Consider the following 24,792-nt stretch of genomic DNA (forward strand, 5'->3'; position numbering starts at 1 on the left):
TGAGAGCAAAAATTGAGCCATGCTAGGGTTTTTTTCCCATCCCCAGGCTGCTAGAAACAATTTGCAACAGAGAAGCATCCGGATGTCACTGTGGCGAGGTCCATGCTGTTATCTGGCAAGGAAAACTGCTCTGGCTTGGCTTCCCAACAGGACAAACTGGCATTTTGTCATGGTTTGAGCCAGGTTTGAAGGAGACCAGGGCAGCCAGCAAGCCCAAGCGAGGATGTGAGCTGGCACCTTCCCTCTGCTCAGCTTCCAGCTGGGAGAATTAAGCTTCTGACTGCCTGGGATGCAATGCCAGCTTCTATTAAAACAGCGCCTTGCGCCGATGAAAGGTCAAAGGCTTCCCTGCTCCTTCCCCAGGCTGTCATAAATATCACCCAGACGGACCATGTCCCTCCTGGGAGGTGAGCACACAGCTCCACGGCCCCCCTGTGCTGCTCCTGTGACAGCTCCTACTGGGATGGAGGGCAAGGAAGGCAGGGCCAGCAGTGGCAGTGGGAGCACAGGCAGCCGCCAGCACAGCCGGCTCCCTTCCAGGCTGTTAGACTGATCCCTCTCCAAGCAGGAAAGTGTCACAACACAAAGGAGATGATGTGACAGATGGGGAGGGGACTGGCAGCACCTGCACCCGGCAAGGCAGACGGGCAGGAGCCGCAGAGCAGCTTCACCCTCTCCCACCCACGGCCACGCAGAGGCAGAGGTGGGAGTGAAGGAGCTCGAGAGCCTGGCAGAGAGAGGGCAAAGGAGAGGTTAAAACAAGAGGAAAAAAGGATGCAGTGGCTGCACCAGCACACAAGGGCCACGAGGCTAACCCACAGCCAAGATTTGCATCCTAAATAACTCCTGCCTGCTCACTGGCACTCAGAATAACCCATCTAGGGGGAGGACCACGAGCGAGATTCAAAGGCCCACAGGTCTCCAAGCACTGGTCAGCATTGGCTGAATACACCTCCCAGCTGCTGCTCAAAAAGGCAAGGAAGAAACCAAATGGTTTTGCAGGACATCCCAACACCCAGCTGTGGGAGAAAGGTGATTCCCTGAGAAGAGAGGGGAAAAAAACCCTCAAAGCCAACAAAAACAACTCTCTGCTGTGCTTCAAAAAAGCCCTTATTAACCTGAGAAATATCCCAGCACTCCTGAACCCCAGGTACTAGCCCAAGGATCCATGTGGAAAGGAGGGAGATCACCCAGTTGTCAGCTCTGCTGAACAAACAGCCGAGACCCTTCCTGCTTCTGCTGCTTTTAGCCCGTCAAATTAATTTTTCACATGCCCTGCAAGCGCGTGCGGTGCCTTCCCCGGGCTGTGTGCTGGGGAGGGAGGCTGCTAATAAGGACGGAGCTGACTGCGGGCTCCCCAGCTGCCGCATTCCCTCCTCCACCCTTTTTACAGCAGGGATAACTGGCAGCCTGCGGAGGGGCTGGTGCCTCGTAAAAGGGACTGACGGCGCTGGCGAGCGCGGCGCGGGCAGATGCTGCGGCGCTTCCCTGTGTGCTCTGCCAGGACAGGGCATCCCACCCCAGCCCATCCCATCGGCCTGCAGATGGGGAACGTCCATCTGGCCCTGCAGCTCTTGCTGTTCAAGCCCTCAGGGGCAAGAGTGTGGTTTGGAGCTGCAGGACACGAAGGTTGCCTGGATCTGGCACTGCTGCACCAATTCCCATCCTGACCCATGCTGGTGCTGGCAGATCAGCCACTGACACAACTGCTCTTTGACTCCCCAAGTGTTTGCAGAGGATGTATTTGGAAGGAAGCAACATCTGGGGAAAGGGGGAACTGAAGACAAAAAAAAAAAAATATTACAGATGTACTCAAGCCATTAAACAAACACCTCCAGATCAAAGAGCAGCCGGCGAAGGTTGGGAACTCATCTGGCAGCAGCAAGCTGGGGTGGCAAGGCTCTGAGGGCTGGGGGGGCACCTGGGGAAACTTTACTACTTACAGATTTTGTGTTTTCCTTTGATGGGAAACTTGAGAACCATCTCCTGGGGATTCGTGCAGATAAAGACAAATGGAGAGCCGGACTCCTGGCTCAGGTCCGGATACTGTGAAACACAGAGAGACACAGAGAGCAGAGTCAGGACGGCTGCATGGGCACAGACAGAGCTCAGTGGGCAAGACAGAGGGATCTTAGCCAAGACATGGGTTATGTGGAGGCTGTAGCAGCTCAGACCAAACCACTTCAAGAACTTCTAATGAAAGAAAACCCAACAATTCCAGGTTTGGGTCTTATTCCGCAAGTCCCTTGCTCAGGCTCTTCTCACTGTGCCTCTTTGGATCTGCTCACCCTGGGTGTTCCCAAGCCCCTTTCAGCCCCCTTTGGCACCCCCTGTGCCACCCCTGTGGTTTCACACTTGATTTAGGCAGATCAGAACCCTGGGACCTTGAGAGGGACGTGGTTGGAGCCCTACCATCACCAGCCCACCTGTTCACTGGGACACGCAAGGGACAGATTTTCAGCCTGATGCATCCCCAGATTCAGGTGACCAGGAATGTGAATATTCACACTAATCCCTAACAGGTCATGGACAGCACACCAGCACCACAACCAAAACAACCTGCCAAACTCAGCCTGAAACGACCACTAGAGAGGTGGCCACCACCAGCTGTCCCAGCTACAGATACATCCCCAAATGTTCCCCACAAAGCTCAATCCCAAACACAAGGATTTGAGACTTGGAGAGTGTGCACAGTCCTGCTGTGGGACACACATTCCTTGATATTCACTTGCCTATAAAGGGTGAGCAACACACCTGCTACACACCAAGGTGATGGCTCAGAGAGGCCAGCTCAGGGCTGGCTCCATTCACAGAATCATTGGAGGGATTTTAACACACTCAACACATGGGGGAATTTTACAGGAAGAGAATAAACAGATTATAGAATCACAGAAGCATTTAGGTTGGAAAAAGACCTCTAAAATTGTTTCTCTCATTAACCATGTGGGGAAAAAAGAGAAAAAACCCACTCCATGCAGGAAGCACACCAAGATCCTGGCTGGCTGCAGCTCAGCCTCCCCGGCATTCAGAGGTGAAATGCAAAACAGTCATAAAAAATGCATGTCTCAGCTCTCACCTCAGACTGTCCATGAGCTGCAGAGCTGGTGCTGACAGCACTGAGGCCAGCACATGGCAGAGGATGCTCCAGCCCAGGAAACCCTGCTCAAACAGACTGCGGAAGTGCTTTTCCTTCCATGGGAAAAATGCCTTCTTTTTTTTCCCTGCTCCCTTGCCTTCCTCGAGCAGATCCATCAAGGCTGCTGGAGGGGACAGGATGCCAGAGCAGATGGAGCTGCGTGTCCTGGCAAATCCCCCATTTGTTAGTAACAAATGACTCCTAGGCCGGGTGTTTGAAAAGCTCTCACCGACCTGCCAAGATGAGTTTGGATTTGCCCTGGAACAGCTGGGCACGGCGAGGGAAGCAGGGAGAGACCTGCTCTGCCCACACTGCAGCAGGGCTTGGCAGCACTGCCAGCAGCTCAGGGAGATTTACAGAAGCCCAACGCTGGGATTGGATCAACCAGGGGAAGCGTTTCCAAGCCCTCTCATTTTCCACAGCCTGGAAGAGCTGTGCACTGGGTAAGAGAGAGGTACAAGCACTCAGCTGCTCTGTGCTGGGGAGGAGGAGCTGCCCTGATCTGCTCCATGTGCCCATGCCCTGCTGCACCAACCCAGCCTTGGACAGCTTTCCTCCTCTCTGTTCTCTTTTGGCTGAGTCACCTTACTTGACTTGCTTCCACTGCTCCGTGCCCATGCCAAGGATTTTCATTTCCCATCTGCAGGGAAGGAGGATCTTGGAAGGTTAGGAAGAGCCAATGTGAATATCCCAGTCAGTGCCTGGAGAGTGTGAAATGCTGGCCCTGCTCTGTCACTGTCAGTATCTCCTGGGTGACCAGTGGCACCTCCGTGGCTGGAGATGAGGACAAGCCAAAGGCCCAAGGTCCTTCAAGGCTGGAGGAGCAAAGGCTACCCAAACCTGGCTGCAGAGGAGATCCTTCCTGCTCCACTACCCCTGCTTCAGCCCGTGGGGCAGCCAGGACGGGTGTGTGGCAGAGGTGCTGCTGCTGGAACACAGCTGCTCCCCAAATGCCCTCAGCCACATCTCCCAGGTGGACCTGGACACCACCATGTCCCCTTCACACCTTTTACAGCCCCATGCTAGGAACACCTCCCAAACAGGCACCTGCAGGGAAGCAACAGCCAGCTGATTTCTCCACTGACAGCTTTCATTCAAACCTGGATGGAGCCTTCAGCTCCAGCAGTTCCCGCTCAATCCAATCTCAAGGCCAAGGTGGCTGCCACACTGTGACTTGAATTCCTGCTTCCACACCACAGCCTTTCATCTTTGCTGCCAGGGTGCATTTCTGTCTGTGAGCCAAACTTCTTTGTGTCCTTTTTAATTTTGAAAAGCTTTGGTCCTTCCCCTGGCATCTCACTTCCAGGAGGCAGGGAAGGAGCCTCTCATCCAGCCACTGCATTTAAGGCTTCCTATTGTACCTACCCCAGAAACCTCTTATCCCATCCAGGTGGACAAGGATCCAGAATATTCCTGTGGGCTGGAGCCGAGAAAGAGCCATAACCCTTTCCTTTGCCTAGAGTCAGGATGTTCCCAAGCAAGGAAGATGAGGCTGAGCTCCCACAAGATGCTGAGCCAAGCCAACAGCCCAGCTCCCTTCTTCCCCTAGTGCCTTCCATGACTAAATTCCATTCATTCATCCCACAGAAAGCTCCATTCTCAAAAGAGATGCTGCCATCAAGACACCAAACAGGTCAGCCTCTGTTACATTGTCCAAAGCTGCCCAAATTGAAGTACCAAAACCTAATTTCTCACTGTTTCTGCTGTGAAAAGTCAGTTGTGTTATTCTACTGTCTGAAAAGCCGGAAGTTTAGGAGGCAGAGAAGAAATTTATTCCCAACTACTCCACCCCACAGGCAGCCCATCATCACTTCAGTAAACCTGAGCTTGGAATAAAAGCCCAAACCCAGAGCTGGTGTGGCAGAGGGGGAGGACAGAGCACATCCTGTCATGTTGCTCAGGTTGGACAGGCTTGGTGTCACTGGCTCTAGTGGGAGGTGTGCTTCACCCCATGGCAGGGAATAAAATGAGATGAACTCTACGGTCACTCCCAACCCCAACCAGTCTGGGATTCTGTGACCCCCAGTAAAGACAATCTCCAGCAGCAGTTCTTCAAATAAAAGGTCAGTTCAGAGTGAAACCATGCTCCCTCTCTTCCAGAGACCAAAGAATCAAACCCAGCCAGGAGTCTGATGGGGGATGTCCCTTCTTAAATTCAACAGCACTCATCTCTCTTGTATTGGTGGTGTTAATAAGATAGGGGCTGATACTCCAGCTTTACACTGCCTCTCCCTGGAAGCAACCTGGATACAACACAGTCCAGAGACCAGATTGTCCCTCAAAAAGGAGCAAACCTACCCTTCTCCAGTCCTGCAGATGACCAGAGAAGCTCGAAAGAGAGAGGTTATGCAATGCAACTACAGTGTGAAAAAGGAGATTCAGCCTCCTTTCAGACCTTCTGCCACCTTGTAGTCAGCAGGCAGCAAGGGAGGTGGGAGGCCAGTGGGCTGTGTGGGCTGAAAGCAGCTGATGTGGCTCACCAAGAGCTGCTCCTCCCACTGCTTCACACCAACACCCCACAGACACACTCCACACACAGCCACTGCCCCCCCTGCTCGTCCCACCTCTCCAGCTGGGCTTCACTTTGCTGCTAACAGGTCTGGGAGACCCCAGCTGTGAGGAGATTAGGTGGGAGGGAAGGGAAAAGCACATCTCAAGGCAGCTTAACACCTGCAGGAAGAGCTCGAGGTTAAAGGAAGGTGGAAAAGGGAGCTGAGCACTGGGCTCCTCCAAAAACTGCCCACCAGACTCACCCTGACGCCAGAGCCAGCGCTTGGCACACGAATTAAGTGGCTATCAGATGTCCCCAACAGCCACCCAGCTCAAGCTGCAAGCAGGGATAATTGCTAATGAATGTTCCCTACACTTTGTTTTCACCATCCCTCGTCTCCCATCACCAGCTTGTCACCACCAGGAATAGCAGCAGGGCTGCCAGCCTCCCGCTCCACAGCCCACAGCAAAAGAGCAAAGGAGGGGACGAGCCAGCTCGGAGCCAGCAGAGACACAAACCCACCTTCTCTGACATCTGAGGAAAAAAAATCCTGCTAGATTTTCCCCCCCCACACCAATCTGTTACACTTTTTCCTTTCCCAATTTAGGTAAAGCCTGCAGCAGGATGGTGGGGCCGGGCAGGCTCACCCAGCATTCCTGGTACTTAATGCAGCATTTGGGACCCTTTGCTCATCCTGATCGCATCTCCACAGGAGAAAAAAAACAAACCATCCCAAACCCTTCAATTTCTGCTCCTCTCCCCAATAAGCTGCACTGGCTTGAACCCAACTGCTGTGACCCGGAGGCAGGGAATGGAAAGAGCAGAAGGAAAACGTCCTGGGGGGAAGCCAAACCATCACTAACGAGATGAGCTCTGCTCTGGTGCATCCGAGGCAGGAACAAAGGCACCGCGTGCACCGAGCAGCGGCTCCGCACAGCACAAAGCCCCAGCGCGCTCCGCAGCTTCTCTAGCGACCCTCCAGGAGCATTCCTGCTCTCATTAGGGCCTGGGGACACAAAAGGGGTGGGAACAGTCCTGGTTTCACGCACGGCAGCCAGCCTGTGGAGCCCTGCAATGCAGCCCGAGCTGCGCTTGCCATGGGAGCGCACATCGCGGTCAGCGGCGGAGAATTGCACGCTGGAACCTGTGGTCCTTGCCCTGGTCACTGCCACTGTCTCTCCATCTTGCAGCTGCTGGGGACACCAGCAGCCAGGAGGTGCTTGAGATGCTCTGCAAGGTTCACGATGGAAAGGGGTGAATCATTTTCCTGGCGTGGCTCCCCGGTGAACAAGAGGGAAAACACGGCTCGCTCTGCCAGGCAGCGCCGGGCCAGGACACCCGCTCCAGCCTTCATTTCCCTGCTGCTCTCCAAGAGCCTTGAAATAAAAGAGACAGCACTGGAAAGCAACGCTGTCTGGAAAGAATAAAAGCAAGCAGACCCCGTGTGTTGGCAAGACAATTCACCATAAATGCATTCAAAGGGGAAAAAAAATCATCCTGGTGGAGGCAGCATCTCCTCTGGCAGAGCGGGGCTGCTGCATCCAGCAGGGGCAATAAATCAGCGCCCCCCAGCAGGCAGAAACACACACTGGGCTCGTCCTGGCTGTGGGAGACACCCCTTGGCCACGTGCAAAAAGAGGAGTGGGATGCAAGGGAGCCCCTGGGAGCCCAAGTTCCTTCACCCCCTTTTCTTGGTGATTTGTGGGAGAGGCGGATCCGCTCTTCTTTCATGCCTCATAAGCTTCATCGCTGCCACAGACACGTAACAGGTAATTAACTACTAAACAGCCATTTTCTCCTCCTCTCCGGAGGGAAATTGCTCACCATCCAGCTAGAAAATGTTTCTTCAGTGGTTTGCAAGAGGGAAAAGAAAATGGGCAGCTTTTTGGGAGGGATGGGGGTGCTGCAGCCAAATAAGGGCACTCGCAGCAATGCCTGCACCACAAACACATGGATCCAGGAGAATTGAAGCCATCAAATCTGAGAGATAATGCTTAATTGGATGTGGGTGCCACTGTGCCCAAGCCACATTTGGCCTGTCACTTTTCCAAGGAGAGTGGTTTAGGAGCATCAGCTCCCTGTCATTTGTTCTGACAGCAGTGGTCTCCATCATCTCTTTACAAGGACGTTCCCTTTGGGGAATTATCCAGCCAATTCTCCCAACACAGCCTTCACCCTGAGTGCCCCAGGGCACGCTCACACACAGGTGACACCCAACTGCCAACAGCAGATTCAGGTTTACCACCACTGTGTCACCTCCTGATTCAGCCCTCCAGTCCTGAAAAGCGCTTGCAGAGCAGCAAGTGCTTCACTCCGAGTTTTGATCACCCTCATGACACAGTCTTGCATCACACTTCCAGCTCCAAGCACATTGTCAAGCACCATTTTTTAAGGTCATATGCCAACCAGCCTTTGGCCCATGAGAAACGTAACATTTTCCTAAATAGAAACCCTAAAGCACATCCAAGTTTCTAGAAATGCCAAATTTTCTAGCTCGAGGCAGAAACATCCAGAACATGCACCCAAAGAACACTACAAGCTGTCCTTGGCCATGGAAGAGCTCAGGGATGCAGCAGAGCTGCTCCACAGAGGCTGAGTTAGCAAAGGGATGCACGCTGATGTTCAGTTCAAATCAAGAGAACACGAAAAGCAGGGAAAAAAAGTAGGATCACAAAGAAATCCAAACAAAAGCCGTCAGCCAAACTTTTGTTTGAAAGCCTGTCAGGTCTAGACTGCAACGTGTGAGGAAGGAACAGCTCGAAACCACAGCTGCTAATGGTTATGGATTTGGCAATCAAAATGTCTTTGTTAAAAAAAAAAAAAGAGAAAAAAAGTTAACTGCCTGACTATTGAGGCTACAAACCACAGCCTTGATGCATTGTTGCAGTCAACATCCTCCCTGCTGTTCCTGAGCGCTTACAGCTGCTGCTGGCAGCTCTGTGTGCTGGCACATGCTCCCTGCACCAGGATGCACAAGGAATTTTGTGAGCCTGCCTTCCTTTCCCCTTCTTCCCACCACAATGCCTGGCAGCCCTGGGCTGCTCTGCCCCTCCATGCCTGGCTGGTAGAACCAGATGCTGCTGGGATGGCCGCGGGATCCTTCCCTGGAGGGGCGGATCCATCGGGTGGGTGTTCTCAGAGCCCAGCTCCCATCGAGGTGTCTCTACACCACAGGCTGTGCTTTGATTTGAAGGGCAGGGGAAGCAATTAAAACATAGTAAGTAATAACAGGACTTTGAAATGTAGATTTCAAATTCGGCCTTGTGCTGGTGCACTCTAAGCTGCCTGTCAGGGCTCAGCTGCACAGCCCTGCTCTCCCTGAACCGGCAGTGCAGGACCTACAGCCACCAACACCCTCCTGCCCTCACATCCCAGCCCAAAACCCGCCCATGGTAAACCCTGGAAAGGCTGGAGGTATTTATGGAGTGCCTGACAACCAGTTCAGGAGAAACCGGGTGGACTTGGAATAATATTTGGGAAGGCACTGGGCTGAAAGGGCTGTTGGCATGCCCCATACCAAGGGACAGGGCTAAGCTCAGCTCCAACACAGCCCCATCACCTGCACCATCAGCAAGGAGAAGGGAAAAGCAACAGGGAGGAGGAGCTGAGGGGAGTCAGGGTGGCTCAGCTGGCTGCACACAGTCAGACTTCAAGCAGCTTCACAAAGGCCTTTCACAGTCAGAGCTGGGAAGAACAGGGGTAGAACACACAGCTGAGCTGGAAAACGCAAACGTTGGGAACACAGCCCTGCCCCTGCCCTGGCTCACATGGGCAGCTGCCTCTCCCCTTGCTGACCCTTGCTGCTGCTCCCCAAGGAGGAAGGATGCCAGCACCTGCCCCCAGAACTGATTCAACCCCCCGGATGGGATGGGATCTCTCACAGGACCAGGAAACGCATTGGAGCGACCGGTCTGTTCAGGGTTGGGAAATCAGTGACACACAACAAAAGCTTAAGCAAGCAGAGTCCTTGGGCACTCTGCGTTACTGTGGGGGCTGCATTCTGCAGCTGACACATCATTTGGGGTCACCATGGAAAGGGTGGTCACAGCCCAGCCTGGATGGGAAGACAGTGGGGCACCAGACCTGGGGCTCCGGGTCAGTTTTATCTAACCCTCGGTTTCAGGATTAAATAAAACCCAAACAGTGAGAAGGCAGCAAGTATCAGTGACCACATCTGAGAGAGGGAAAAAGCCCTGCCAGCTCATGAGTAGTTTGCTGAAATGGTAGCAGAGGCAAAGTCCACAGTCATCATTAATTAAGTCATATGCTTCAGCCTTGGCTTGGCTTTCTCCCTTGGGTCTAGGAAACCAGAGGAGAGGGCAAGCAGGCCTCTATCATTCGATTTCTTTGGCATGCTAATGCATTCCTAAATTAATCATCATCAAGTGACAATCTCTCCTTCATCTTAACAGCCTGAGCAGTGACCTGAGCAAACCTGCTGGCTTATGCAAGGCAGCTGGAGCCTCAGAAGAGCCTCTGATGAAAACCAAAGCACTTCCCATATGGAAAAACTCCCCCATCTCTTACCGTCCCTAATCCAAACCAGCTGCATTCCTGCTCTGCTCCCAGAACCACAAATCGGGGGATTTTGTGGGGTGAGAACCTGAATTAAAGAGATGCATCACCCTGTGAGCCAGCCTAATGCCTGACACCACTGGATCTGGCATCTGGCTGCACAGAAAAGACAAATTCAGCTCAGGAGAATGCAGGGCCCTGTAAAGTTCAAAGGCCTTTTGTGGGCTGCAATCATTAACAACCACCTAGACTGCTCCAGAAGGAAGGATATCTGACCTAGCTAAAAATCCTTCACTGGGAGAGGTGCCTCAGGAATGAGAAGGCAAATATCCTGGTGGTGGGGAGGCAAGGAAGGGGCCAGGACAGCCACAGCACCACACAAACAGGCATTTGTCTCACTCAGAGCCTGCACCAGGAAACCCTTCCCTCAGGGACCAGGTCCCCATAAAAAGTCTCTATGCATTTATACTGTTCCTAGAAGCACACATCAATGTCTGTGTTTGTGTTTCTCCCCTCCCATTAACTCCTAAGGAAAATACTCCCAGAGGGCTATTGTTCCTTTATTTGGAGATAATCTAAACAGGCACCTTCTGGAGTCTAAATATAGAAAGTCTCTACCCTTCTTCACTCCCATTTGAGAATCTAAACCAAGTTCTGTACACTGGGCACCTGAGTTCACTTTTTTTGTTGTTCTTTTCACCAGAGAGGGAAGAGGAGGCCAAAAGTTTAAACCCAAATTTCCTGAGTGGGAAAGCTGGAGCCTATTTAAATGATAGCTGCAATCTCGTGGCACAAAAAATAGCTTCTACATGTTCCCTGAGCAGATTTAGGACACTAAGTGATCACCTAGAAATGAAAAATAAACACTTAACTCCCATCAAACATAATTAGCCAATAGTTCAGCCTGGTATAATGGCTCCATCCAGGTATTGGCACTTGAAATAAACCAAGCACACCCATCAACCACCCAAACAGCAGCAGGAAACTCTCTTTTTCCAGCTAAATAACCTCTCAGATCAAAGCCATTAGCAAAAGGAACATGGACTTGAGAGCACATGGAAATGGCATCAATGTAAACACCTCCCTGCTGGCTTTGGTGCTGCGCCAAGGCCTGCCTGCCCCATGCCACAGACCCCAAGTGGGCACTGCTGAGGTCACTGACACCTCCTGAGGAAAACAAGGGCAGCTCCTTGCCCTGCTCAAGGTGTCACTGACATCAGCTCCCAGCAAGGAAAAGCCTCGGTGAACACTTGGATCTCCAAGGGGGAAAAAAGTTTCCAGGTCACCTCTAGCTGAGAAGTGTAACAAAGGAATCATTCTGGTCTTGAGCAGGGATTTTTGGGCTGCTGCCAGGGAGAGGAGGAAATGAGCCCAGAATGTGCTCTGAGGAGGGGCAAGATGTGCAAAGCTCAAGTGGAAATCCTGAGATTTCAGAGGGATCTGCAGGCAGCAGGCAAGCAGGGCTGAGCTCCCTGCAAACACAACAAGGGACGCTGAACACCTGGGCTGGACCCTCCTGCTGCCAGAGCAGCTTCAAGCCAAAGATCACAGCTCTGAGCAGCAAGATGTGGTGTAAATAACCTCTGCCTGGAAGAACTGATTTATTTTTCACGTGGGAAAGAGACCCAGAGGAGCAGATTTAACCAGCTCATGCAATAGGCAGCATCAACTGGGATTAGGGCACCTGACTGATCCTAATCACAAGGACATCTCTGCTCTTCCTCTGCTCCCTGCCAGCTCCAGCACCACAGATCCTGTTCCATCATCACTTCCCACACGTCCTCAGGATCTGCAAACCATCTCAGCAACGTCAGCTGGGCCTCCAATGCTGCAGGTAGGGCAGGGGAAGGTAGGAACCGCCCCCTCTCAGTGGTGATGAAAGGCCAGGCTTACATGTGCAGCAAAAATGTGGTTAAATAACCCCTCCCTGGCCATAATGCAAGAGCTCTGGCAGGGAATGGGTCTGACTCTGCTGGGGCAGCGTTGCTTAATTTTGGTTTTTTGAGCACAAGTGTAAAAAAAAAATAAAATTAAATGAGGATAATGATAGAAAAATACCAGCGGGGTGCCACAACATCTTCATTAGCAACTTGAGAGAGGATGCAAACAGCAGGGAAATTAAATCTGCAGACAGTGCTAAACAGGGAGTGGGTGACAGCAGTGAAAGGGCTGAGAGGTAATGGGAGAGTTACAGTGGGACACACCACAAAGCCATGGAATTACAGACTGGGTAAAGGTGGAAGGGACCTTAAAGCTCATCCCATTCCACCCCTGCTGTGGGCAGGGACACCTCCCACTAAACAAAGTGCTCCAAGCCCTGTCCAGCCTGGCCTGGAACACTTCCAGGGATGCAGGGGCAGCCACAGCTGCTCTGGGCACCCTGTGCCAGGGCCTGCCCACCCTCACAGGAAACAATTCCTTTCAGTATGCCACCCAGCCCTGCCCTCTGGCAGTGGGCAGCCATTCCCCCATACCCTGGCACTCCTTGTCCCAGTCCCTCCCCAGCTCTCCTGGAGCCCCTTCAGGCACTGCAGGGGACTCCAAGGCCTCCTCAGAGCCTTCTCCTCTCCAGGCTGAACACCCCCAGGATAAAGACAAACAGACCTAAGACCAGGAACAGTCTCCCTTGCCTATGGGAACAAATAGTCACAAGAGTCAAACCAAACCTTAGTGGCTGCCAAAAAACACTGGATCACCACCAAAACACCGTGAGCAAGCCAGGAACTATTTCATCCTCAGGAGGTTGGTATAACCTGCAAGTGAGGCTCACCCTGCACTTGTGAAATGATTTCTTCTGGAACATGCAGGAGCCTCCAACAGGAGGTGGTGAGGAGGAGAGGTGTGAGCCAAAGCACAGAGCCTGGAAAAGCTCCACCAGAGCTCAATCCCCGAGAGGTCTCTGCTCTGCATCACCTCCCCTCGCCTGCTCACACATTCCCTGAAAATACCCAATGTTTCTGCACGCCCTGAGTGGTGGGAAAGCATCATGTTCCTTGCCTCTCTGCCTGAGCTACAAGGAACCTTTGCACACTGGATCACAGTGCTGACACTGCTGATGAAGCCAGGCTGAAACACCCACGTGAGCAACAGGAATTTCTTACTCCTGGCGAGACCCAACTCACATTTCTGAGCTTTGTCATCTTGCTGACAATTGCAATTAAATTCAGCTCAGCTTCCTTCAGATGCACTTGCTGCTCCTGAGAGCCTAAAAAAACAGGTATTTCCTAAGAAAGCAACTGCAGAAAGGCTCAAATCTCTGGATTTTAGCTCACAAGTGAGGGAAATTACCACTGCTTAAAGGAATCCTGGGAAAAACAGACAAAATCACCAGAAAAAGCAGGAAATTAGGGATTATAAGGAGTTTGGAATATGGGAGCAGCAAAAAGGCAGAGAAATGCAACCTAGGAAATGCCACAGCATTGAAGAGAAAGGGAAATTGAAGAGAAAGGGAAATCTGCCACTAACAGGTTGGATAATGGTGCTCCTGGATACACTGCTCTGCCTCCAGCCCCTCTGCAGCCAAGCAGTGCCCACAGACTGGGAGGGATTCCCAGAGAATGTGGTTAATTGGGAAGGTCCTTCCTGGGAAGATTAAAGCTAGTTACCTACAGCACAATTCCCAGCTCAGAGATGCTGTCACAGCCATTCCACCAATGCCTGAACCATCCACAAAGCAAGAGCAGGGATTGTGACAAACAGAAAAGTACTTGTAAGAGACCAAGATCTATTTTCCACCACAGCAGGAGATGGACAGGAACCTACACTGAAGCCCAAACTGAAAATTAGTGGATGCTACAAAAGAAAATCCCTACAATGGCCTGGGTGCCCCTTCCTCTCCCTCTCCCATGGCTTGTTTCCATACAAAGCCAAATATTCCAGGAGGTTTCATGGTATTCCAGTCCCAAAGCTCCCTCTGCTGCTCATGCTCTAACTTCTCTGCCTTCCTCCTGTGACTAAGAGACACAACCTCATCAGAAATACACTCCCTGTCTTTCCAGGCATCTCTCCCAGGTAAAAACCTCACGGGGTTAGGAAAGGCAGAGAAGAACTCCCTGAAACACAGCCCCAACTCCTGCTGCCTCTCCAGCTCTGCACAGCAAGATCATCCTGGTGCATTCCTTCCCAAGGAACTCATTTATTGCACCTCACAAGATGGTCATGGTTCACTATCAAGCCCTACAAGGTTTGGTGATTCAAACCTGACATGCACAAGGGGCAGTGGAGTGAGCAGGGATGAAATGGGATCAGGAACAGCCATGCTGGGCTGGGTGCTGAGTGCAGGTTTTATAAATCCATAAAACACAGCTCAAGGAAAGCTCCTGCTCCAGATTTTGGGAGCATGGAGTCAGTCACAGCATCAGGCTCAGGTCTCTGAAGGTCTCTAGTCCAACCTCCCAACCAAAGCAAGAAAAACACTGAATTCAGGTGAGGCTGCCCACAGCTTTGTCTTCTTGGGTCTTGAAAATTTTCCCAACCCCTTGGGCAGTGCCTGCCCCACTGCTGGGCCATCCTTATGGTGATTTGTTCCCTTAAGCCACATTGAACCCTCCCTTTTCAATTTATGACCTTCCTGCCTTGTATGTCAGCACAGAGCCCAGCTCTGTCTCCCAACACTCTCCTTGCAGGAAGGGGAAGATCTCTGTGTCTCCTGCCTCTCCCCACAGGGCTGGAGCCCCTAACCACCTTGTGGTCTCCATGGGACTTGCTCCAGTTTTTCAACAATTTTATGGTGACCCAAGTACTCTAGATGTGGGTTAACCAACACATAGTTACCAGTTTCTACTGGTTTTGACTCCTCTGGGATTTGTGCCTACTCCAGGATAGCAGGTTAATGGATACTCTCCATTCTACCTACTGGATGCAAGAAGGTCATGGGGTTAGTAAAGCATGAGTTTATTCTTAGGTAAATCCACACTTGCTAGTCCTAATGTCCCCTTCCTCCACGTGCCCAAAACTGTTTTATTGGTTTTATAAACAAAAACAAATGTAAACTGGCTTCCAAGAGCAATCTCTATGAGGTTCCCAGAGTCCAAGGTGAAGCTGACTGGCCTGAAGTGTCCAGATCCCTTCCCTTTTTAACCACAGCTGCAGGAGAGTCCTCTCCTGCTTTCCATAACCATCCCAAGCTAAGAGTGGCCTCACAAGGCCATGGGCCAATGCTCTCAGCACATCTGGAACACATCATCATCACCCATGGACTTTCACAGGCTGAGATTTCTCAGGGGACTCCTGATTCCAGCCTTGCCTCACTGCAGGTAGTCCTGTGGCTCTCCTGTCCATCCTCCCTGGAGGGAAAGAGCTCACCTGTCCATGGCTGCATCTCCAGGCCACTCAGTGCCCCAGACAGGGCACAACTCTCACCAGTGTGACAGCACCAGTGAGGCCACTGTGATCTCCAGCTCCTGGAAGAAGATCCAGCAGCTCTGGCCCATGATCCCTCTGCACAGGCCAAGCCATGTGTCCTACAGCAGGGCAGTGAGTGCCACTGGCACCACAGGGCAGGGACAAGCTCCCAAGGCACAGCACCACCACTGGGGCAGAGCTGTCCACGTTTCCATGCTGTCCTGAATTGCCAGGACCCCTCATGTCCTCTGCCATAGAAATCCCTGCAGTAACTTGTGTCTTCTCAACACAATCTAAAATTTCCACTCAATGTCTCCTCCAGAGACAAGTTCCACTGCTTTAAAAGCCTGCTGGTTACTGCAAGCATGGGAAGGTTCATTTCTGTACTCACCTGCTCCTGAAATTGTTCCTGTGATAAACAGTCAGTCACGTCCACACAGCCCAGGAGGCATCCTGAGGGATAATCACTTGGAAATTCCACATCTGCAGCACAAGAAACAGCTCTTCAGGGAGCCCATATTCCCACACACAGCTGGGGTCTCCCAGTCCCCAAGTGCCCTTCCATCTCCTCCAGGCACCTCTACTTTTTGAGGCACAAGAACACACACAGCAATTTTAACACTTTTTTTTGTGCCTTTTCCACGTCAGGATCTTCCTCATAAAGGGCTGGGACATTTAATTTTATGTACAGCACTCCCTACTCAGCAGAGAGGGATTTCTGACACTGCTCATTACATGGCTCAGTGTACCAAATCACTCCAAGAACCAAGGAGAGGAGTTCACCTTTCCTGTGCAGCATTCTGTAGGTGGCCTCCAGCTCTGAGATTTCCTGAGGGGAAGGTCTTTTAGCAGTAGCTGCAATCCATAACCTGCCTCGATGAGATGTGTACCAGGTCCTGCCCTCCACCCTAAAGAACAGAGGAAAATGCAGGACTAAAACTTCAGCAGAAATCCCCCACATTTTCATTCAAACATAGTCAATTCCTGCTGCTAAGCTTTGCCCTGATTAGCCCAACTCAAGCAATGTGTCAGGGCCACAAAGAAAAGCTGAGATAGGCAAAAAACAATGTCACAAATAAAGCAGAGCATGTCCTCAGGGCTTTAGAGGACATCAATCCCCAGCAGGGCCAGCAGAACACATATACAGGACAATCTGCTCACACAAGTCCCTCACAAGCTCCCAAAGTCACACAGAAAAATCAAGGGAGCAATAAGGGATTAAGTCTCTGCATGGAACAGTTGTCTGGAGATCCTGGAATTCTGCAGCTGGAGCATCCCCAGAACACCTGGATGAACAATCCTGGCACATTAAGATTTACAGCATCTTTAGCTTGGGAAGTGAAAAAGCTTTGGTCTCCAAAATGAGAAATGTGGTGAAGGGAAAAAAAGGCTAAAGGAGATTCTTTGTTCACTATTAACAGTAGCAGCTCCCTTTTGTAACCCAATTCCCAGCCCAGGAGGCTGAAGGTAGTGGCAAGGGTTGGGTTTCTTTTAAACAAAGCCTGGTGCCACTGTTGCCTTCTTTATGCTGAACAAAAAACCCAGAAGAACATATTTCAAGTGATTACCTTATTTGCTTTTCAAATTCCACACAGGAACGCCCCAGCTATAGCAGTGAAATCTCAGCCTCTCTCTACACTCACTCACCCACTGTGAAGAAATTTGTCCCTTACAGGTTAGGTACTATGCCAAAAAAAAAAAAAAAAAAAGATTTTCTAGCTCCTCAACCCACTGGAAGAGGAAGCACAGCTTCCCCACCTGGAGCTATCACAGGTATCGGTGACTGCACAGGCCACAGAGATGCTCTGAGGAACACAACCTCCCACCTCCCTGGGGAGCAGCAGCTGCCTGGGACACCTTCACCTTTTGATGCCTCTCACAAGCAGGGAAGCCCAAGGCTGGTGCAGGCTGAGGCACCAACCATCATCCGAGATCTCCTGCAGCTCCCGGTCCTGGATCCGCAGGCGGCTCCGCTCCGAGCCGCACTCGCTTCCAGCCTCCATGGAATGAGCAGCTTTCCTTGGTGGCAGCAAACCAGTTTGGTCCACCCACTTGGGAGTGTTCAAAAGAAACAGGAAAAAGGTTAGCACCTCTCCAGGAGTAATGTGTGCAAATCCTATCTTGAAGTTTTCCTTCATTACCCTTATGCTCTTTGGGAAATGGGAATCTAGCAGAAAAGGCTTCAAAAAATAGAGGTGAAAGGGTGACACAGCCTTAGGCTGACTCTCAGAAACTGTTCTGCATGCCTGAAAAGGAGGCAGGATGCTAAAAATCCAATAAACCAACCCACCAGGAGCAGGGCATTGTCAAACCTTCTCCATCCCAGACTGAGATGGCCAATGAGGGACACAGGGGAGGAAACAGGGGGAAACGGGGAATGGCTTCCCACTGGCAGAGGGCAGGGTTAGATTGGATATCAGGGAGAAATTCTTCACTGTGAGAGCTGTGAGATGCTGAAACAGCTTGTCTAGAGAAGTGACCCCATCTCTGAAAGTGTTCTTGGCCAGGCTGGACTGGTGAAAGGCGTCCCTGCCCATGGCAGGGGATGGAATGAGATGGTCTTTAAAGTCCCTTTCAACCCAAACCATCCTGTGATCTTTTCCCCAAAAGATCCCCTTCTACAGGCAATTCTCAAGCTCTACTCCCCAGAATTAGTCACTACTCTGGAATAAACCACAGAAGCCCCACTGACCAAAGGAGCAGGCTGGAGGAGACGGGGATTCACCAAAACCCCCGAGTTTGGTGTCATCTCTGCCCCAGGGCTCCTGGCTGGCTCGCTCAGTGCACCACAGCTCATGGCTGCAATGGTCTCATCCAGTCTGCAAGCACAAAGGAGAGGGATGAACATCCCCTGCTTCCCCTGGGAACATCTCCCTTCTCCCCACACACTCTGACTCAAAGCATTTTTGCCCCATTCTCCCCAACTAAATGACTTCCTTGCTTAATCTGATTTCCAGTCTGAGGACTCACTGCTCTCTAGTGCAGAAACTCAGCTTGGTGTGAATCTGAGCTCAAGTGGCTCCGTTGAGACAGGCCTTCTGAAACACCTCTTTCCCAGGCAGCTTTACCAGGCGTGTCAGACCACTCTCCACAAGGATTTGCACCTCCTTGCCCCCGGGCACGCTGCCAGCCCTCACTCACTTGCTGTGGTACTCAGCCATGTTGCTGTCCTCCTCCAAGATCTGCCTGCCAGCGAAGTCGATGGTGATTTTCCTGGCCAGCCGGGAGGCGTGGCGCAGCTCCCGCAGCTCCTGCTCCCTCTTCTGGAGCGCTTCCCTCTCCTGCTTGGACAGCCACTGGTTGGAGTCCGTGGCAAAGTAATCCGACTCGTCATCAATGACCTGCGTCCGACGCACGCTGGGAGAGCAGCCCCCACAGGAGAAGGTGAGCATGGCACAGCCTCAGAGCCACCCTCCAAGCTGTGCAGCCCCACGTTTCTCCTCACAGAGAAAAGCAAGGCACAGTTCCTCCCAAGAATGTTCTTATCTCGTTTGCTGTGCCTGCGTTTGTGCCAAAGGAGAATGCAATATGGAGATTGTTTACCCAAAGTGATGGGGTTTTGTTTCCTTGGCCTGTCAGGGGACTGTGTGTGTTGGGACTGTCGCTGACAGTCACAAGATTCTGTGCAGTGTGTGCAGAGTTGAGTGCTTGGCAGATTCAGTTTAGATGTAATATAATCTAGTATAATAAAGTCATTAATTAGCCTTCTGATAGGATGGAGTCAGATGCATCATTCTCTCCCCGTCATCAGGGCTGCCTGCAAATTCCATAAACGTGCTCTTTCCCATCCCTCCGGAGAGCTGGACTGTCAGGGACAAAAAGCAAAGACACCCAAAAGGATCCATTCCAGAGACTCACTCCTGTCCCACCGAGGGCCATAGTTAAGGTGTCAGTGGCTGTCACTGTAATATTTTATCAAAAATCCCTTTGTCCGGATTTTTCTCCTGAGAAGGCTCAGAAAAGAAATGTAAACAATAATTATCTGATTGCTTGGAATGTGGTTTGGAGGTTGCTCACCAACAGGAGCATCTTGGATTGGTTCCATGTGAATTGTTTTTACTTCATGACCAATCCCAGTCCAGCTGTGTCAGATTCTCTGGTCAGTCATAAGTTTTTATTATTTATTCTTATTTTAGCCTTCTGATGTCTCCTTTCTCTCTTTCTTTAGTATAGTTTTAGTACATCATTTTCTTTTAATATAATATCATAATATAATAAATCAACCTTCTGAGAACTTAGATTCTCATCTCTCACCTTGTCCTGGGTACCCCCAACACCACAACAAGTGGCTGTGGGTTTTAGAAGGAATTCCCAACATTTCTGCTAAAGGCACCTCACCTGCCAGGTCATTTATGCTGTTCATAAGAGTCTCCCACCTAGAATCTTACCTTGTCCTATCAAACTCCAGCAGTTTGTCCTTGTGCTTCACAGCCATCTCCAGGCCTGATTTGAGTCTCGCTTCCTGCTGAGGCAGCAAGCCTTTGCTTATGGCATCCAAATTCCCTGAACTTTCAGCACCTGAGGCACAAAACAAACCACAGCTCAGCACTCAGTGAGTTAAAGCCATTTGGGTGGGCCAGGCTGCAATAATGTCCCTTAAACTAAATGGCATGGCAGGAGCTGAAAGTACAGCTTTGCTGCAAGATCAGCATCTTTCTGCGAGGTTAAAGCCACAATTTTCCCTCAAGCCCATTTTAAAAACTCCTTCCTCCAAAGAGAAGGAATCACTTAAATATCACAGTGATAAAGTCTGGGTAGAGGCTAAGGAGAAGCTCTTGGCCTTTGGTTTTCCTTCACCCTTCCCTAACAATTTGGGCAGTCAAAATCCTTCCCATCACCAACCACGGGCCTCAGGTCACAGAACCATGGAATGGTTTGGGTTGAAAAGGACCTTAAAGCTCATCTCATTCCACCCCCTGCCATGGTGGAACACCAAGGACACCTCCCACGATCCCAGGGTGCTCCAAGCCCCATCCAACCTGGCCTGGAACACTTCCAGGGATAGGACAGCCACAGCCTCTTTGGGAAACCTGTGCCAGAGCCTCACCACCCTCACAGAGAAGGATTTCTTTCCAAAATCCAGTCTAAATTTCTCATATTTTAGTTTAAAACCATTCCTTCTTGTCCTATCACTGCCCATTTAAGTAGTCTTTCTCCCTTCTTTTCATAAGCCCTCTAAGACTGGGAAGGGCTCAAAGGTCTGGAGGCCTTTCTTCTTCAGTAACAACCCCAGTTTTTTAGGAGTCCCCTCCTAAAAGCCAAACCCTTCCTACATGTTGTTACCCCCACAAAGAGCCTCTTGCCCAGGACAGATTCCAGGGAGACCCAGAGCCTTCTGCTGCTGTTTGTGCCTCCCTCAAACAATATCCTCTTCTGACATACCACGCCAGATTCCCAAACCAGCTGTTTCCAGGGATGGAGAAATCTATTCCCAGCAAATGCTCTTCCTTCTTACCCCTCCTGGCAAGGGGCCCAAACCCACCCAACCAACAGGGAATAACCAAAAAAAGCCACAATAAAAGGTTTGAACCCAGGCCATGATGGAACAAACCGGTGCACTTCACCAGACTGGGAAATGCCTTCATTTCAGGGAAACAATTGCCTGTATTTCCCTTTGGTCACTGATGTACAATTTTTACTCCCAAGGCAAACAGCAAACCACATTCCAGCTTTTACCTACACAGAGAACAAAACAAGAGCTGGCAGGGCCAGGAGGGAAAGAGACAAAACAGGTAAGAAAAGAGATCCTGAAATGTGCCAAATCTGTATTGGAAGGACAGAACAGACTGGCTGGTGCTCTCAAGGACTTCCATCCTCCTGCCATCTCCACAGCTCTAAGGAGAAGCCCAGATCTGCAGTAAATATTTCCCCAGCTCCTCAGCAAAGTTTCCAACCAAGAACACCACAACCTTGGCTGCAGTTCAGCTAAACTCAGACAAACATCCCCACAATGCACAGGCCCTTGCTGGGACACTGGGTTGTATTTCCTCTTGCTTTCCTTGGCTCTGTTCCCATTTCTAGCTCCCAAGGTAAGTGTGAGACAAGAAGAGCCATTAGAAAATATTAACCACCACCTCTCTAAGCCCAGCAAATCAGACAGCAGCACTTTATCTTGCACAGCACACATTCCACAGGAGACTTATCCTAATTTCCAAGGACTGCTACAACAATCCAGCTCATGGGATTGATTCTGGAATGCTGAATGAGCAGCCTTGGGGCCTCAGGGAAAGGACAGCACACACTGCCATGTGACACTTGCCACTGTCACCTCTGCTGAAGCCTGGCAATGCTGCCTAGGGCTTGCAGGAGGAACCAAGGAACAACTTCCAATCCATCCCTTTAATGCCAGACAAAGGGCAGCAATGAGGGCAAGTGGCTCAGTGAAGTCTGAAGGAAATAATGCACACAAAGCATTGGGATTCATTCTATTCCAGGTATGGAGTGGCCACTGACCTGCCATGAGCTTCTTCAGCAGCTTCTGGCTCTTGTTGGAGTCCCGCTGAAGAATGTCCTGCTCTTCTTTGGTGCACACCTGAGCAACAGAAGGAAATGAAGGCTTGGGAAGGACATCACACGGGAAGGATGCCACAGCTTGACCAGTTTCAGAGCCCTGGACAACAATTCAGGCTGTTTAAAGTGGCAGTGACAGTCCACACCTCCTTCTCTTCCCCACTGACATGGGGAGAACCCTGGAAGCTCATTCTTTACTAAAGAGAAAAGTAGAGTTTGGTCTTTCCCTGTTCTGTGGGTGGATATGCTGCTGACTGAGCTCAAAGGACAAGAGATGAGCTCAGAATCATCCCAGGCACAACCCCAACCCTTAACTCAACAGTTTTTCTCTCCTTCTTGGCCACTGGGAGTTAAACTGATCTTTCAAAATAGCAACCAATCTGCTTTAAAACATTTTGCTCTACCCAGTTAAAATTCTCCTCTCACATGAAGAAGAATTTCCTCTGCCATCAATAACTTGTCTCCCTTCTTCAAAAGGTAACCCTTGAACTGAATCTGGTATCCGAAAGGATCCATATCACACAGGAGTTGAAGGAAAAGCAGGACACTGCTCCTGACAAGGAGATCAGGGCTGTGCCTGGGATGGGGCTGAAGCCTTGCAGAGATTTTGGACACTGCAGTGACACACAGGAGACTGTCAGAAACCAGACAAGCTCCAAAGCCATGTAAATTATGGGAAAAACCTCCTAACAGGTTCTTTCCTTCCCTGGTTTAGAACTTTGCAAGAAGAAATTCAATCTGAAGGGCTAATTCAGCCAAATTCTCCAGGTCCAAGCAGGGCACAGAATTCACAGAATCACTGGGCTGGAAGAGACCTTAAAGATCATCGAGTCCAACCCATCACCTCAAATAAACTATGGCATTGAGTGCCACATCCAGGCTTTGTTAAACACACCCAGGGATGGTGGCTCCACCACTTCCATGGGCAGGCATTCCAGAACTTTATCACCCTTTCTGTGAAAAACTTTTTCCTCATATCTAAACTAAATTTCCATTGGTGCAGCTTGAGACTGTGTCCTTTGGTTCTGGAGAAAGAGCCCAAGCCTGGCTGAGCACAGGCACCTTTCAGGCACTGTAGAGTGATGAGGTCACCCCTGAATCTCCTTTTCTCCAGGCTGAGCACCCCCAGCTCCCTCAGCTGTTCCTCCCAAGGCTTGTGCTCCAATCCCCTCACAGTGACTCCCTGGTTACTCACCAGGGCCCCACAGAAGAGGCAGGGCCCAGAGCCCTCCTGCTCACACACAATGCGCCCGCACTCCAGGCAGTTGTTGATGAGTTTGTGCTTCTGGCCCAGGCACTCGCAGGCGTGTCGGCCTGGGATGAGCACAGCCAGCCTGTCCTGCCCCTCCCTGGTGTACAGGCTGACATACTTGGGCTTCTTCTTGCAGGAAATGCTACTGCTGCTGACCCCACTGCTGCTCTCCTGGGCCTGGGAAGGAAAAAAAATAAACAAACAAACTGGGCAGCAGAGAGCCAGCACTGACCCCTGGGCAGGCCAGGAGCCCAGACAAGTGTTACTCTGCCTCACTGCAATGAAACTTGGACCAGACCCCAGACTGAGCAGAAAGACAAGCTCAGGCCTGCCAGAAAAGCTCTAAGGAATCCAAACAAAGCAAGGACACCAGGATGCACTCGAAGTTTGCCATCCATGCCAGCTGGAGCTGGTGGGATTTGGGCAGTGAGTGCTGCTCTCTCTGCTCTGCACAGCCTCGTGCTTGTTTAACAGCTCCAAACAGCAGCTCAGCTACCCCTGATACCTCAGGGTTTGGCTTTTCTACTTTTCAGATTCTGTTCTGCTTTAGTGTGCAAGTCCAGGTTTCATATCAGGAGACAGTGAGCTCTCTTCACAGATCAGGGAGACACAACAACTCCTGCTCCAGTTGGGGACCCAAGGACAAATGATCCAAATCTCAGCCCCAAGAGCACAAACAATGTGGGCTGAAGAGAGAAAACAAGAAGGATGGGACTTCATGGGCTGAAACTGTAATTGTTTTAGGCCAATATGCCAATAGAACCAAAACTGGGACTTCATGGGCTGCTGGAGCTGTAACTGTTTTGGTCCAATATGCAAATGGACCAAACTGATAAAAGTGTGTGACCCCAAAACCTGTGGTCCATTTTGTGGCCATTTTGGGTTGTGCTGCCCGAGGTGGATCCATTGAGGCCTCTTAGTAAATCCCTACTTTATTCTTTAGCTCAGTCTAGTCTCTGTTCTGGGTCAGCCTTCACAAGGCATCACTCCCAAGGATTATTCAGATTTCCAAGGATGATTCAGATTCCCTGTTTGTAGCTGTCACCCTGGGCACACCTGTCCCCAGACACAGCTGGGGTGGCAGCAGGGCATTCCCAGCCATGTCACCTCCCCAAATCCCACAGCCACCTCAGCAGAGGTTTTCCACACAGGAGGGTTCAAGTACTGAGCTGTGAAATAAATTCTGCTCCTCCTTCTGTGATCTGGCCTCAGTGGTTTCATGATTCACCCCTGAGTTTCAATCTGGTTTAGTGACAAGCAGATGCAGCATTTCCAGTCCTCCCAGTAAAGTCCTATTGGTTTTAGTGCCACTGCCAGATTCAAACACTGCCACCCTAAAATACCCAAAACGAGATAAAGTGACTTTGGTAGATCTTTCTCACTTTTTTTTTTTTTTTAATTTCAATTAAGTTAGAGGGTAACTACAAGGAAATGGAACATTACTGTCCACTTTTAACCCACCAATTCAAAAATGTTGTGGTTTATCCTATAAACACTTTTACAAAATACTTTCAGCCTTTGCAGCCTCCCTGCTCCAAAAAGTTC

General features: G+C 50.7%; 1 protein-coding gene across 1 annotated transcript in view; it reads right to left on the minus strand.

The window, feature by feature from the left end:
- TRIP4 (thyroid hormone receptor interactor 4) overlaps positions 1–24,792 on the minus strand; it is a 30,135-nt gene that overhangs the window by 2,040 nt on the left and 3,303 nt on the right. The window contains exons 4-12 of the mRNA XM_063169317.1: positions 23,191–23,424; positions 21,939–22,017; positions 19,874–20,003; positions 18,627–18,842; positions 18,178–18,304; positions 17,349–17,536; positions 16,269–16,393; positions 15,877–15,968; positions 1,944–2,046 (exon numbers count right to left, since the gene is read on the minus strand). Coding sequence (XP_063025387.1) covers positions 1,944–2,046; positions 15,877–15,968; positions 16,269–16,393; positions 17,349–17,536; positions 18,178–18,304; positions 18,627–18,842; positions 19,874–20,003; positions 21,939–22,017; positions 23,191–23,424 — 1,294 coding nt within the window. The remainder of the gene's footprint in view (positions 1–1,943; positions 2,047–15,876; positions 15,969–16,268; positions 16,394–17,348; positions 17,537–18,177; positions 18,305–18,626; positions 18,843–19,873; positions 20,004–21,938; positions 22,018–23,190; positions 23,425–24,792) is intronic.

The sequence above is a fragment of the Melospiza melodia genome, chromosome 15 (genome assembly GCF_035770615.1).
Source record: "Melospiza melodia melodia isolate bMelMel2 chromosome 15, bMelMel2.pri, whole genome shotgun sequence".
Taxonomy (NCBI): Eukaryota; Metazoa; Chordata; class Aves; order Passeriformes; family Passerellidae; genus Melospiza; species Melospiza melodia.